This window comes from Pelodiscus sinensis, chromosome 3 (assembly GCF_052426305.1).
Source record: "Pelodiscus sinensis isolate ZL-2025 chromosome 3, ASM5242630v1, whole genome shotgun sequence".
Classification (NCBI taxonomy): Eukaryota; Metazoa; Chordata; order Testudines; family Trionychidae; genus Pelodiscus; species Pelodiscus sinensis.
In genome coordinates this window covers 64,713,763-64,729,224 of record NC_143054.1, presented here as the reverse complement: position 1 = coordinate 64,729,224, position 15,462 = coordinate 64,713,763, and the positions used below count along the sequence as shown (strand labels likewise).

Genomic DNA, 15,462 nt, shown 5'->3' with positions numbered 1-15,462 from the left:
GTGTGAGGGGAATGAGGGGAGTGTGTCTTTTTTTCCCTGCTTCTCAGTTGCAGGCCCTGTCTGAGAATTTTGTTTTCTCCTTCTTGCTCATTGGCCAGGTCACAGCCGATTTTTCTTTCCTTATTTGTGTGTGGCCTCCGATCCAAAAAAAATTCCCCACCCTTGTTTATATAAAGTCATAATATTTTAACTTACTCACGATCCCATTCTTTGTACATCTCTTCCCTTTTTTTTTTTTTTTTTTTAAAACCACAGCTGCACACAGAGAAACAGACTTCCCCCTTCTACACCCAAGTGGCTGCAGTTGATTTGGAACTCAATAATATGCATAAATAATTCAATGACTGCTTCTGATGTGCACTTACATTTATCAATACTGAATTTCATCAGCCATCATGCTATCCATTCACAAACCTTTGTTAGGCCTCACTGTATTTACACTCAGTCTTCTATAGTCTCAATGAAAGTAAATAATGTGATAGTTTCATGCTTCATTGATCATAATGCATTAAATACTGTTCCTAGTACTTAGAAAAGCCTCTCCAAGACAGGGAGCTCTGCCTGGAAGACTCTTAACTGCTTTGATTCAGTTACAGTAGCAGATTTCACCCGACATGAGCTATACTTGGAATAAATCCAGTGGTGAAAGTAAGTGAATAGACTTACTGGTATGCGGCTTGCCTCCCGGGGAGGAGGCTTCACTGCAGTAGCAAAGCCTCCCTCCTGGCATCTGGGTCGGCAAGGACTGGTGGCCTCAGTTCCAGGGAGGCTTCCCTGTGGGTTCTGCAGTATAAATCTAAGCTTTATACTTCAGAGCCTGTGTAAATTGCTGAAAATCTTAGCACTTACACGATTACCTTTTACACAATTTTTAATATCCCTACTGGAAACTAAAAAAGCAATTTACCGAAATGCTAATACTAGGGATTTTATGGAAGCCTAGGTGCTGTCTTGATGGGAAAAGACCATGCTGAAAACAAGTACAGGATAAGTTTGGTTTCTTGTGTTAACTTTTCTCTATAAAACAAATTTTCATGTGCATGGCAGCTTCAGAGTCATGGCTCACTTGCAATAGCTGTAACATTCACTTACACTGTACCACTTGTAGCTAGCTCATTTTATAAAATATTTGTCATTGACAACATTCTTTGCATTTGTATTGGATATGCATCTGAAGGTTTTAAAAGTTTTTAAAAATAAAGGCCCCAGTCCTGGAATCCTGTTTAGTGTGAGCACACACTCTGTGTCCATAGGGAGCCTGACTGATTTTAAGGGAGATCCACTGAAGGTACAGAAGCCCATATATATGGAGCAGCATGCAGGATTAATAATTCAGGCCTTATTCAGATAAGCATTCCATTGATTTTAATTTTTTTGCCTGAATAAGAATTAAGAATGAATCCTAAATATCACAACATCCCTGGTAATTATTTTATCCATTTTACAAACGGCAAATACAGTGCACAGAAAGACTGTGACACCAACACTACACATAGTAAAATCAGAACTAGCATGCAGATCTAAAGCTCGCCTCTTAAATTATTAGACATTTTGGGATATCTACAAAATGAAAGATTCTGCACAGAACCATGTTCTACCCCAGTTTTCTATTCTTTTCCATGCAAAATAATGGGGGGGGGGGGAGAAGGGTTGGAAAGCTGTTTAGCTTCCAATTTTTTTTTTTTTATAAACACACACTTTACCTTCAAAAAATTGTCCTCAGTCAGCAGTGCAATCTGTTTTTCTGAGACTTGACTTTCCACATATCTGAAGTAAAAACCAAACAAAAATATCTGTACAACATATAAATTACACAATACATATTTTTAAAATGGTCATGCTAAAGAGTCAGTTGTGTCTGGTGTTACTACAAAAATCCTTCAGTTTAAGCCCTGGGTCTGCTTCTTAATTGATTAGATCATTTGTCAAAAAATGTGTTTTTCTACACAAAGGACAAAAGGAAAAAAATGGATCTTTTAAGTGACATTTTAAAGCAGGTTATCTTATACAAAATAAAGGACTGTATTCTTTAGACAAGAGATAAAAGAATTTCAGAAATAATTCACAACCATCTGTTTTGTATAACATGCACATATACTTGCACGTTTCACAATGCTGTATTTACAAGGCATTTAAAAAGAATGATTGACTATAGGACTATTCAAAGTATGTATTTCTCCTTTACCTTCTAAAAGATGGCAGACTTCGAATATTTTCACACTGATTGTGTGATAAAGAATTTATTCTCTTCTTAGCTTCCTGGAGCTGGCAGCACAACACACTAAGGGGCTGGGAATAAAAATGCTCCACAACTGACAGCTGAAAGAGACAATGCAGTAAACACGTGTAATAACTATGCAATTCTCTTTCCTTGCTAGGTCTTAGCTTTTAAATAAGCTAGGTAATTTATTAATGATGGCTAAAATGACATTTAAAAATTGTATTACAGCTAATTAAGCCAACACATCAGATTACATTAATAATTTTCTACTTTCCATAGCCACTAGAGGTAGTTGATTATTATTCAATGAATAATATAGGCAACCTAATTTTGCCACTTGCTGCTGCTCATATCATTCAGTCAACTGCTTTCTGCTTTATACAATGAGATATATAGCTGATCAATTATTAGTTGATTTATTCTTGGAATAATAGCAAAACCCAGCAATTACAATAGCAATTTGTGGGGTTATGTGACCAAGTCTAACCTCATAAATGCCAAAGTGGTAACTAATTAGCGTTTAAGACAGAATATGCACTAAACAAAACAATGGAACATGACAAGAACTCATTTTACATACCTGAAATCATACTGTTAGAGCCTGATTCTATAAACATTTACACATGTGCTCAACTATACTACTCTGAGTTAGAAGCATGTTTTCTACTGCACTGAAAGGCCCCAGACCTGCAAATACTCACACAACTGAAGTCAATGGTGCAACTCAATGATTTTTTTTTTTCCTGAAAAACTGTACCACAGTCATTCTTAAAAAACAAACAAAAAAATAAACTGGGCTGGTATACTGGGATGAAAAGCCTTTTCCCATCAAAGTTATTTATATAGTTGAGGGTTTGTTTGTTTTTTTTTGGTAACAGTAGGCAAAATTGAAAGGAATCAAAGAATAGCTATTCAATTAATACATAGAACATTTATTTTTACCCTTTCACATTGATTCTCTTTTTTGTTTCTAATGTTATTTATATTCTGTGGCACAAGTCATAAGCTGTTTCTAAACTGCCTCCCTCCATTTCTGGCTAGCTTCCTAATAGCTTTCCCATTTACAAGACAGACAATCTCAATTATAGTATTCAATGGGAATTCAGCCATTGATTTCAATGGGAATAAAATCAGGCCCTAAAAAACTAAGTAAGTAAATCTGCCACCATGAAGAAATTCTATTGCATTTTCACCACTATCTGTAACTGAAATTCTTCTTACTGCTTGCTTACCTGAAATCCTTTAATAAAATTCTGCACAGAGAAATCATGGTATAAAAATATGTTGATTAGAACTTGCAACACTTTCTCACTTAGTTTAAAGGGAAACTGAGTTGTCAGAAGGAGCTGCAGGAGACAAAGGGAAAAATATTTCCTTGCTAAATGTTCTCAGAATAAATTACATTTCAAAGTAAATGTAACTGCTAGTAGAAATTATTATAATGTTCCTTTTTAAATATGTAAATAACAAAGTGATTACATCTGCATTTGGTTCAACTCTCAAATTGTGCTAAAATTAAACTATAATTGATTAACACATGGGTAGACACCTTCCAAACAGCATTCATTTCCATTGCTGCAAACACACACACACACAGTTATTTAAAGCTTTGATTCCACCACATCCTGAACTTTATATTGTCTGATTTTAGTTGTGTTTAAACTTCACATTAATTTTACCTTTTTTTCAAATTATGAATATTATAGCAGGCATCAGAACAAAAACTATTTTGTGTAAGCATACACAATCGTTCTGCAGGTACTCTAGAGATTTACTCTACTGAAATCACAAGCAAAACATCTGCATGATCGGATCTTATATTTGGATAATTCTACTCATTTTCAAGGAGCTGAAGAATTCACATCAGGCTGCATTGAGTGCAAATGTAAGCTATGTGAAACCATCCACATTTCAAACGAAGTGATACTCCGTTCAAAGAAGCTCTATAATAAAGGGGGGAGGGGGAGAAGAAATGAAAACCAGATAATAGGGTGAACGCATGTGCATGAATGCAAACAAGAAGTGACAGTATATCTGCTGAATAATTTCTGAATCATTTCCAGTAGGGATATTAAAATACATTTAAATAAACAAAGGAGTGGGGGCAGGTGGCTCCCCAGGAGCTGGTGCATTCAGGGAGCTGGCTTTTAAGTCAGCTCCCCATGTGTACCAGGAGCCCACATATAACCATGAAGGTTAACTGCTGAGCCCAGGCTCACCTGTTAACTTTGTACACAGTTCACCTTCACATTCCTAGTCTTCAACATTGAAAATTTCCTTTTCACACAATGTAAGTAAGTGAACTTAAAGACATGGTACACAGAGGAAAATATTCTGAACATATAGCTCTCAAGAACAGATCCCTAGAGCCCTGAAAATCTGTGGATAGCTACATCCATGGATGCCCACAGATATCTGTGGCTCATTTTTGTGGATACGGATACAAATCTGGTATCTGTGCAGGGCTCTACAGTTCCTACTTTAAAAGCTTTACAGACTAGTATCCCCCATATAAAGCGATACAATCTTAAATCATAAGATGCTGTGTACACATGCACCAGTCCCATAAACATCGACTCCCCATTCATTTATTTAGAAATGGATTTACCTTGTCAATTACTGTAGCCATGTGCTCTTTGCAGGAAAGAGACTGGAAAAGTTCTATACACAGCAGAGAAGAAACAGAGTGAGGAAGTAACCTGTGGATGATCATTGGAGATGTGGCAATTCCAAAAATGAGTACAAGAGGGATTTCATGTATGTGCTGACTAGACCACAAAGTGGGGAAGGAAAAAGAAAACATAATAGTTATGTAGATTTCCCTAGCACTGTATGAAACAACCACAAGGGAACACAGTGTATTCCCAATACAGCACTAATTTCAAAAGAGTTAGTAGCACAAAGGAACAATGTAAACAGACTGCTACAATTGGAAAAAGAGGAGTTCTGATCTGGGAAGAAATGAAAAGAATAGAGCAGAAGTTATAAGCACACAAGAAGAAAACAAATCATACAGTTTCCCAAAGGTCTAGTCTTCAGGAAGAAACTTGCAAATCATCTGCTTTAATGTTATATAGGAAGGGCTCTTCCAGTGTTAGTTTTATCTAGCTGAAAATTTCAAAATTCAGTCTTCCAAATATGTCTTGAAAATATTTTCACTTCTAACTAACAATTTAAAAAATACAATTGAAAGGCTCAAATAGATAAAAAAAACTGAGACAAATGAAATTATTATTATTTAGTATTTGACTTGTAATAGGACATAAGGGCCCCAATCACAGATCAAGGCCTGCTGCCAGACACTCCATAATCACAAAAAACAAATGAACAAAATCCCCAAGACTTATTTAAAAAAAAAAAAAAAAAAAAAAAGTATTGCAGTTTGCTAAACACACATATAAAGCAAGACATTTAGAATTAAACTTAAAACCCATCATTCTAGAGAGTTTTGTGTTTGGCTCACTATATGTCAAAGAGTCTATATTCCTACTGGGATGAAATCCTGTCTCCCTTGACTTCACTGGGGCCAGGATCTCCTTATGTTTTATCCTAGCATATCTGTGAATGTTCTTCTTATTCATATATCATAGTATATTTACTACACACACCTCTTTCTAAAAATCTATCATTTATTTTCACCATTTATCAAGCTGCACATGTGTTGAGGAAAAGAAAATTAGAATGCCCAAATGGTGCTATCTATATATACCATAAGTTATATATTTACTTATTTCTGCTAAAAACAAACAATCCTACACCTCTAAATTTTTCATTTTGAAGTGTTCCATTTCTCTTATTGCTTATTTTCTCATTTTATCATGTAATTGTATAATAAATAATTTGAAATACAAATATTGAACTTACATTTCAGTGTATTGTATATAGAGCAGTATAAGCAAGTTACTGTATGAAACTTGCCTTCTCTGGATCTTTTCTATTTCTAGTACATTTTTTTCTGATGTGATGAACAAAACTAAGCACTGTGTTCTAAGGGAAGGTTTAATTTAGAGAGATATAGCTTCTTTCCATTTTTAGTTTCAGGTTACCCCCAAATTTTGCTCCTTACTATTTAACATCTTCAACTTAAAGATAATATATTAAATAATACTGGGGCTGAGCCTCCACCTCACTGCATTTGCCAAGTCCCCTCTTGTGGGGGATAGGCAACCCTGGCTCTTCCTCTCCTGGCCACCGGGGAGGGCCAGGCTGTGGCCTCACCAGCCCAGGCCCCTTCTCTCTCCACCACACCAGCCTGGGCCCCCTCTTTCCTCTCCCAGCCAGACCGAGCATCCCTTCTCCCACTCCATGAATCAGGATTCCTTCTCCCTCCCACCTCCGCTAGCCAGAGTCCCTTCTCTGCTCCCCCCCACCCCACTAAACCCCTCTGTCCAAGCCACAGGGTGCACCAGGCCTGTCTCTAACCCCAGCCATTGGGGGGGGAGGGGGAAGAGAGGGAGGAGGCAGGCGGGACATAGAGTGACATGATGAAATCATTCTGTCGTATCACAGAGTTGTCCAGGGTTTTTCGGGAAAAATCCCTTTCCAAAAAAAAGTGTAAACCTCATTTTTTAAGGAAGAGCATTTTTTCGAAAAAGGTGTTTTTTCCCCCCAAACAAACAAAAAACCCCCACACAAACAAAACAAAACAAAAACATGCTCTAAAGAGAAGCTAGATAAATTCATGGAGGTTAGGTCCATAAAAGGCTTTTAGTCAGGGGGTAGGAATGGTGTCCCTAGCCTCTGTTTGTCAGAGGCTGGAGATGAATGGCACGAGACAAATCGCTTGATCATTGTCTTGGGTCCACCCCCTCCAAGGCACCTGGTGCTGGCCACTGTTGGCAGACAGGCTACTGGGCTAGATGGAGCTTTGGTCTGACCCAGTACGGCCATTCTTACGTTCTTATGTTCAGAATACTTTCACTTTAAAAGCAAGATGGGAAGAAGTTATGTAAACTCCCACGGAATCTGCATATCCTCTTTCAAAAATAGAGCATAGTCTAGACATGGTCAGAGAAAGAAAGTGAGACTAGCCTCATTACATATCCTTGTGGCACCACACTTTCTTCCATGACGAAAAATGACTATTTCTTCTTTTTGTTCTCAAACTCTTAAGCCAGGTTCTAACCCAAAACAGAGCTTCAACTCTAAACTCATGACTACTTTGTTTCCTTAGCCACTTATTAGGAGGGATTTTGTTGAATAATCTGTCCCTTATGTATGAGTCTATGGGCTTCCTCTCATAATTCTAACAGATTGGAGAAGTAGAATGATATTTAAAAAAAAAAATTCAGCACAATATTAACTCCCTCTTTAGCATCAGCTAAATTAATTGTAATAAAAAGTCAAGTGCATCTGTCCAATTCCCAGGGACATCCCTAGCACCTTCTTTAAAAGATAATGCATAACACTGACCAACCTTTAGCCTAGCAGTATAGTACCTGATTTTAAGGAAGACAACTTTTAATTGTGTATGGATTGGACAGATTCTAGGCTTATACCACCTAGAAGACCTCTGTGTAGAACATCAACTCATCTAGATACTTGCCTAGTTTTACAACAGCTATATAAAAAGCACTAGCAAAGTCAGTACAAACTAAAATCTCATACAGTAACTTGCTTATAAAGATCTATAAACAGCACACTAAAATAGGGGTGGGGAACCTCCTTTGGGTTGCGGGCTGCTGACCCACAGGGGGAAAAAAAAAAAAAAAGCCACCAGTCAGGGACCACGCACGAGAAGCAAAAAAACCTCCTAACTGGCGTGGCCCTGACTGAGAAGGAAAACACATTCCCCACATTTCCCTAGCAGACCAGACTCAAGGGGAGCCCAGGCTAGTAGATTGTGTTCGCTCCAGTCCTGCAGTGGGATGGAAGACCAGCATGGAATCCTCAATGCTGGGGGGGGGGGGGGGGGGGGGGCCCTAAGTCTCAGGGGCCAGACCCAAACAAGCAAGAGGCTGCCTCCAGGCCTGAGGTTCCCCACCCCTGCACTAAAATATAAATAAAATATTTATATTTCAAATGATTTATTGTACAATATATGATAACAATGAGAAAATAAGCAATTTTCCTGTAATAGAGAGCTGTGACATTAACATTTTTATATCTGATTTTAGAAACAAATAGTTTTTAAATGAGGTGCAACTTGGAGTACACAAAACAAATCAGACTTCCAAAAAGAGTACAGTAGTCTGGAACAGTTGAGAGCTGATGCTCTAATAAATCACAGGAAAAGCATCCAAACTTATTTTCCATTCAACTTCAACGTGTATTCAACTTCCAGCTATTCCTGGTGAGCTATGCACCACGACAAAAACCACCCCTTCAAGACTTCAGAATACTGGGAATTAGGTGACAGTATAACAGTTAAAAATAAAAACAAAACCTATCATTTCTACTGCCAACAGTGCTTGTTTTCCCACTGTCCATTCACCTGCACCATTATTGCTATCCTCAAAAACTTCTGATTCGGTTTTCTACTCTTTCCATGCCCTTGTAGAGAGATAGCATGTATCCCAAGATTTTATAGTCCAAAAGGGGAATACTGTCATTCCAGAGTTACCTTGGGTGCTTCATGTGGTCTGAGCACCCATATTTACCTAAGCCTGGATCTCAGCAGCTGTACTGAGAAGCCATACAAAAATTACTGTATTCTTATTGGTGCTGTACTCACTACGTTGCTAAGACTTCCTTGGATATGCTCTCAGGTCTTCTGTGCTGCAGTAAACTTCAGTAAACTTAGTCTATAATTCTCTCTCAGTGAACTGTGGAGACCTTGTGGGCATATGGGGAGAAACACAGGAAGCACTGGGAATCATCAGCACTCGAATGCTTTGGCTTGCATTCTTGTGGAAAATTAGGCAGATTACCACCACAAGCAAAAGTGACATCTAGCGCCCACCTTTAATTTGTAGCAACAACTGAAAAAGCGGAAGGGAGTAAAAGGACACCAGTCCAAAACCTCAGGGCACCTTACCTGCTGATAACAATGAAGTCCTGAAGTACTTTCGTTGTGAAGCTTTCCATGTCCTTGAAGATAACCACAATTGGAGGAGATTGCCAGTGCCTGGAAGAGGAAGTTCTTTTTTTGCTTGACGTTTCAAAGCCTGATTTCTTCAAAGCCATTGCCCATATATTATAAAAAGAGAAGTTGGGAAAGGATAAAAAGTAACTTTGTTTCCCATGTTATAACACACTTCTCTGTACACAGGAGCACAGTTCTACTCCTATGACCGAAATGAAACAGCTATGATAACAGAATAGGTTAGAAAACAATTTTTCAATAAGGACCAATCCTGTCCTTACCTCTGCAGAGCCTGCTGGTATGGTTACATCGGGCAAGGGAAGGACTATTTGGGGTAGGCACACAACTGTGCACCGCTTCTTATGAAAATCATAGTACAGTAAAACTCCATTGGTCTGGCATCTGACGGTCCGGCACTCCTGATGATCCGGCAACATCAGGAACCTGGAAGCGCTCCGGGCAGCCAGACCATTGTAGCCACTCTGCCCCCGGCTTTCCCGCTTCAGCCGCTGCTGAAACTGACCAGCGGCTGAATCGGAGAAGCTGGGGGCAGAGCAGCTGGAGTGCTGCTGGTAGGTCCCATAGCGCTGCCCTTTGGCGCTACCGGACCAACCCGGCAGCACCCCAACTGCTCTACCCCAGGCGTCCCCAAGAGCAACTGGGGTGCTGCCAGGTCGGTCCCGCAGCGCCAAGGGGTGGCACTACCGGACCAACCCGGCAGCATCCCAGCTACTCTGCTGCAGGCGTCCCGATTCAGCTGCTGCTGAAACTGACCAGCAGTGGCTTAATCGGAGGGGCTTATCAGAAGGGGGGGCTATGAGGGGTCTGGGGTGGCATCCCCCCCACACCACCCGAGACCCCTCATAGCCCCCCTTCTGGTAGTCTAGCATATCTGATAATCCAGCACCCCCGGGTCATAAAGGTGCCGGGTTATTGGAAGTTTACTGTAGCAAGTTAGGCATGTCTGGGAACTGAAAAGGGATGAAGCATCCTCAGTTGCACAGATTCTCTAGTACTCTACTTGAGAGGCGGGGGAGTTGCATTAAGGCCTAAATGCTTTTCCACAGTAAGTTAAAGCAGCTGTTGCACTTGGGAGTAGAGTAGGATCCCCCCCCCTTTTGTCCCTCAACAGAGCTCTCCTTTATCTCAGCTGAGATACTCAAGCTACTCTGAATGGTTTCAGAAAGAGGATGATCATTTATGTCTCTATTTAGCAGAGATTTAAGCACATGTTTAAATCCATTTCTATTCAGCAAAGCAATAGGGCTGTCAATTGACCTGCGTTAATGCCTGCAATTAATGCAGGACAGGATTAACGCGTTACAAAAATTAACATTAATGCTGCATTGCCTGTTTGAAGTGCTGCTCCTGCACCTCAAAGGGGCAGAGCTGAGCAGAGCTGGGGATCGGCTGGAGTCCCCAGATGATCTCTGGCTCCTAATGCACTTCCCCTTCAAAGCACCAATACAGCACTTCAAAAGGAACAGCACAAGCAGATCCCAGACTCCAGCTGATCCCCAGCTCCATTTGCGCTGCCTCTTTGAAGTGCCGCTCCGGCGCCTTAAAGGGGCAGCACTGCATGGAGCCCAGGAATGTTAAATATCACTCGACTATTCAGTTAACTAACTTCGTGAACTGTTATCAGTTAGTCAGCTAGTCTGTAGTCCGCAGGGGTGGGGCCGGCAGCCACTGTATCAGAGGCAGCAGCGTGGGGTGCCAGGTAGAAGCTGGTCTGTGAGGGGAGCTAGTTTAAAAACCAGCTTCCCTTTCGGACCAGCCACCTGTCACCCTGTGCTGCTGCTTCTGAGAGACAGGCAGCAGTGCAGGGTGGCTAGGCTGCCTGCCTGCCCAGCTCCCAATACACTTTATATGCAGAGCCTCAAAAGGGGTAGATCTCAGACCCGTCGCAAGCCAGCACCGAGCCAGGCTGTTGGCCAGCTTTCTAAAAAGGTTACTAGCAGGGAGAGGGAAATGCGTGTCATCTATAGCATTAATCTACATGCTTTTACTTATCGGTTAATCAACTACACTATTACATCTCCAGGTTCCGCCTGGTGATGCCCTTTGGAAACACCATGGCAGCGCTTCATGAAGCCTGGGGTCAGCTGGGAACTCTAGCTGATCCCAGGCTCCATGCAGCACTGCCCTGTTGAAACGCTGCCACAGCATTTCAAAGGGGAGTTGCATGTGATTAATCATGTAATCAAAATGTTTAATTGCTTGACAACCCTGCAAAGCACATAAATACCACTAGCATCACTGTAATAAGGAAGAAGATCCTTAACTTTTTTGTCCACTTATTAGCCAGCAGAAAACCAGAGGAGGCCTTCAGAGTCTCAATAATTTTAGCATAATATTGGTGTTCCTAATTATTAGTTTTCAATAGTGAGAAAACATAAAACATTTCAAAGGCTTTGTTTTCTTGTTAATGTCTACGCAGTGCAGGCTACAGATGGGTGAGCATAAAAAGCCCACTTAACACTGATCATGTGTCCTCCCTCAGGTTATCTGTTCTTATAAGACTAAGATATGCAATTAAAATTTTAAGAGTGTTAAAAGCCAAATACTTTGTAAGGTGACAATACAAAGGCCTACCTTTGTCACATCCTTGTACCATTGGGAAAGAGAAGCCATAGAACAGCGCATCTTTTTCTGGGAAATGTTAACACATTCCTCCTCTTCAGAGTCATCCACATCTACATAGCAGTTCATTAGCTGTCCCATCAACTTCTGCAGCAGGTGTTTTATGCCTTTACAACATACAGATACAATTCTAGGTAATTAGAGAAGTGTCTTCATTGTGTAATCCCAAAACCCTACTTTCTCTCCCCTAAAATCATCCCATTTGTTTTTTCTTCTCCTTCCTCACCAAACACACCCTCTCTGCAGAGCATTATCCTCAATATCCTCAAGTAGTTCCCAAACCTCCGTAGGTAGGATTGCTGTGTAAAACAATAATTAACACTTGTCTGGTGAGGGAGAGAGGATATCAAGAGTCATATACTGATCCTACCTCTCCCCCAGGCATGAGCACTGCACTTTTAGTGCACTACTGGATTAACCGTCCTGAAGTTAGACTACTAATCAAGAGATCTTGTGAATATTTCATTAGTCTTGAATTTACAAAAAGCATACACTTGGAAGAAAATGTTATTCCAGTTATTCCCAATTTCAGTAAAACAGGTTTTATTTATACAGTGAAGTGTGTGTATTTATAAAGGTTTTAATAAATGTTTTAATGGAAATAGATATGTTGGTTGTACAATATAAACATGTATCTGTTAGGCCCTTTTGTGGCATTCAGAAAAAACTGAATAGTATTTTTCTGAAATTATGTAAAACTAAAAAAAGAAATCCTGTGCAATTCTCATTGTCAAAAGGTCTCAGAAACATGAAGTTGGTGGCTGAATAAGAGGAGAGTAGGATTTGCAGATGGAGATTTCAGTTTATTTTTTCTGAGACTGATATTGCAACACCATGCCTTAAACTTTGGGGATCACTTACCGAAATGTATGAATTGTTTATATAAGTTTGTGTTCTACTCTATGGAAGAGGGTTACCACAACTTCTCCAGAAAACTAAAAAAAAAGTGTATTAAGGAAGGTGATCAAGGTGAGTCACTGTAACTTAACTCCTCTAGAGTGACTCAAAGAAAAACTTCAGAGGGTAGTTGAGTTAGTCTGTACGGGTAAACTGAAGTTGCTTTTGGTATGAAAAGCTGAGCTTGAACTGAACAAAGGTTCCTTTTGACCGTGAAGAAGGGTTAGCCAAAAAAATTTTTTTTTCCTAGGGTCCCATAAGACTGGCAGATGACTCCTGGTGTTTGTTCTGTGTTTAAATCCATTTATTGGGGCTCTCTCACATGCATGCAGCTTTTTCCCTAAGAATGAATGTACTTGCTTAGAAAGAGTTGTCTGGATTATTGGTATATCCCACTTGGAGAGAAAGACAAGCCTAGGTGCTGGCCTTAAGGCTTGTGAGGGATGTCACACTGGAACTATGGTGCTTGGGCAGCTGAAAACCCCTGGTCAGAAGGGAGCATGATAGAGGTGCCTTCCCAGGCACAAGTAATGACTGGATGCCTGACACCTGATTGGGTAATGATGGGGACCATGGAGGGAAGAACATCAGTGCAGTTACCCTGAATCTATGACCATTTTTGCATCTGCTTCTTCCTGAGGCTTAGCTTTTATTTCAAATTGAACAGGATAACAAAGTTTTAATAGTTTCCCATAAGACATGGTAGAATCCTTATTGTATTAGACAAAACTGGACATAATTAGAAAATGTATTGAAGAGAACAAGCCTGCACTGTCAGGAAATTAGATTAGATGGCCCAAGGTCTTTCCCATCCATAATTTTTACTATTCTAATTATTATTTTTTTAAAATAGACAGGTTGTTAAAGCTATTAGAATATATACCTGGGCATTCTTTGGCTTGCAGTGAGACTACATAAGGAGTAATGCTATCCTGCAGAACTTCTGAGAGACTCTTAAATGTCAAGTCATGATCTGTAACATTTACACCTAGAAGGAAGAAAAAATAAATATGATCAGAATCACCAACAGAGAAAGATGTCCCAAACAGACAAGAAAGAGAACAATGAAAAATTAGATCTCATAAGGTATTTAAAAAAAAAAGTATATTCCATATTTGTGATGGCTGATTAAAAGCAACAGTATCACACAAAGTAATCTGTCTATGGAGAGCAGCAAAAATATCCCTCAAATTCCTTCCAGGAAGAAAGGTGGTAACAGGCACTTGAGACCTGAATATCTCCCTGGGATTTTTTTTTTTTTTTTTAAACAGCTATTCTGCATTGGAGTGCACTTAAACTGTCAAGAATACTGGCAATAACAAGAATGAGGAAAAGCCAGTTCTTTTGTTTTTATCTAGAATTTGAGGGATGGAGAAAGAAAATGAATTAATCTTATAATATTACAATAGTGCGGCTCTCAGAACTTAAGCAGATTTTATTAATTTTTTTGTTATTGTGGGGAGAGAGAAAGATTAGTGATGTACACAGATTTTTAAAGGGGCAACAAACAGTTGCTTAATTGCTTCCAAATTCCATTCCTTCCCCCTTGAAAGTAGGGCTAAAGGAAGATGTGAGTTCAATTAGCAACTCTACCACAGACTCCCTGGATTCATCGACAATGGAGACATTTTGTAGCCCACTGCAGAATAGTTTCAGATAAATCAATTTAAAAAACACAGAGAGAACCACAGCACAGACCTAGTTTTAGGAGGGCCTGGAAAGTGGAGTGGAGGAGGACCCAAAACCTGGGCTCCAGTCTGAGAATCTACACTGCCATTTTACAGCCTCAGCAATATGCTGGCCCACTGAAGCCAACTGCAAAATAAAATCATTGTTCAGGGAGAGTGATAGCTGAGTGATACAGATGACCTTGCAGTTTAACAGATTACTCGCATTCCGCAGAAGGGGACTACTCAAAAAATTCAAAGTAATTTGGGCTGACATTGTAGAGATCTAGAATTACAGTAGCTCCATAAGACAAATATGTTGCTTCTCCTCCCCTATTTAATTTAGCTTCTTTAGAGTATTATGATAAGTTTGATATTTTGGCATATTTGTAATATTTGAAAAAAATTATGAATAAAAATAAGGACAAAATTTGTCTGTCTCAAAGGAGGACTGAGACAATAAACTCCATACACGAGACTGTCATGCTAATTGGGAAAAAAAAAAAAAAAAAAAAAAAAAAAAAGAGATAATCAGACAAGCCACACCGCAAGTCAGCGAATGCAAATGGGAATAGAATCCAAATGTTCGAAAGCCTAAGGCAAAAATCTATGGAGGAGATGCTTTCACACTGTGCCTTCATACATACGGGAAAAACAAGAGGAGAATTAAAACAGATACAGCTTTCCTATGATTTTTGTCTGTTAATGTTTGTAAAGTTCATGCTGCTTACTCCAATAGCTGGAAGGCTCCAACTCAATACCTTCAACCTTTAAACTAATGTAGATATTTGACAGATGTGTCACAAAGTGTCTAAAAATCGAAAAAGTTACCTAGGACAAGAGCTGCAGTAGGAATTTCACTGGACTTCATCCGACACATCCATTCTGTACTCTCTGTTTGGAATTCAGAGTGAGACTGTCTCAGAAAATTTATTAGGTTATCAAATAACTGTTTATTCAGTTCATCTTGTATTTTCTAGAAAACAAACACATTAAACTATTACACACAG

The 15,462-nt window shown here is 39.6% G+C and overlaps 1 protein-coding gene across 9 annotated transcripts in view; it reads right to left on the bottom strand.

Annotated features, from left to right (window-relative positions):
• Window positions 1-15,462, bottom strand: part of ORC3 (origin recognition complex subunit 3) — a 67,557-nt gene that overhangs the window by 37,236 nt on the left and 14,859 nt on the right. For 7 of the 9 annotated variants that reach the window (XM_089777186.1, XM_075923856.2, XM_075923853.2 and 4 more), the window contains exons 4-11: window positions 15,284-15,428; window positions 13,669-13,773; window positions 11,841-11,995; window positions 9,198-9,334; window positions 4,830-4,989; window positions 3,454-3,567; window positions 2,186-2,319; window positions 1,704-1,767 (exon numbers count right to left, since the gene is read on the bottom strand). In XM_089777186.1, the coding sequence (XP_089633312.1) occupies window positions 1,704-1,767; window positions 2,186-2,319; window positions 3,454-3,567; window positions 4,830-4,989; window positions 9,198-9,334; window positions 11,841-11,995; window positions 13,669-13,773; window positions 15,284-15,428 (1,014 nt within the window). The remainder of the gene's footprint in view (window positions 1-1,703; window positions 1,768-2,185; window positions 2,320-3,453; window positions 3,568-4,829; window positions 4,990-9,197; window positions 9,335-11,840; window positions 11,996-13,668; window positions 13,774-15,283; window positions 15,429-15,462) is intronic. The other 2 variants (XM_075923858.2, XM_075923855.2) reach the window with 2 other exon arrangements.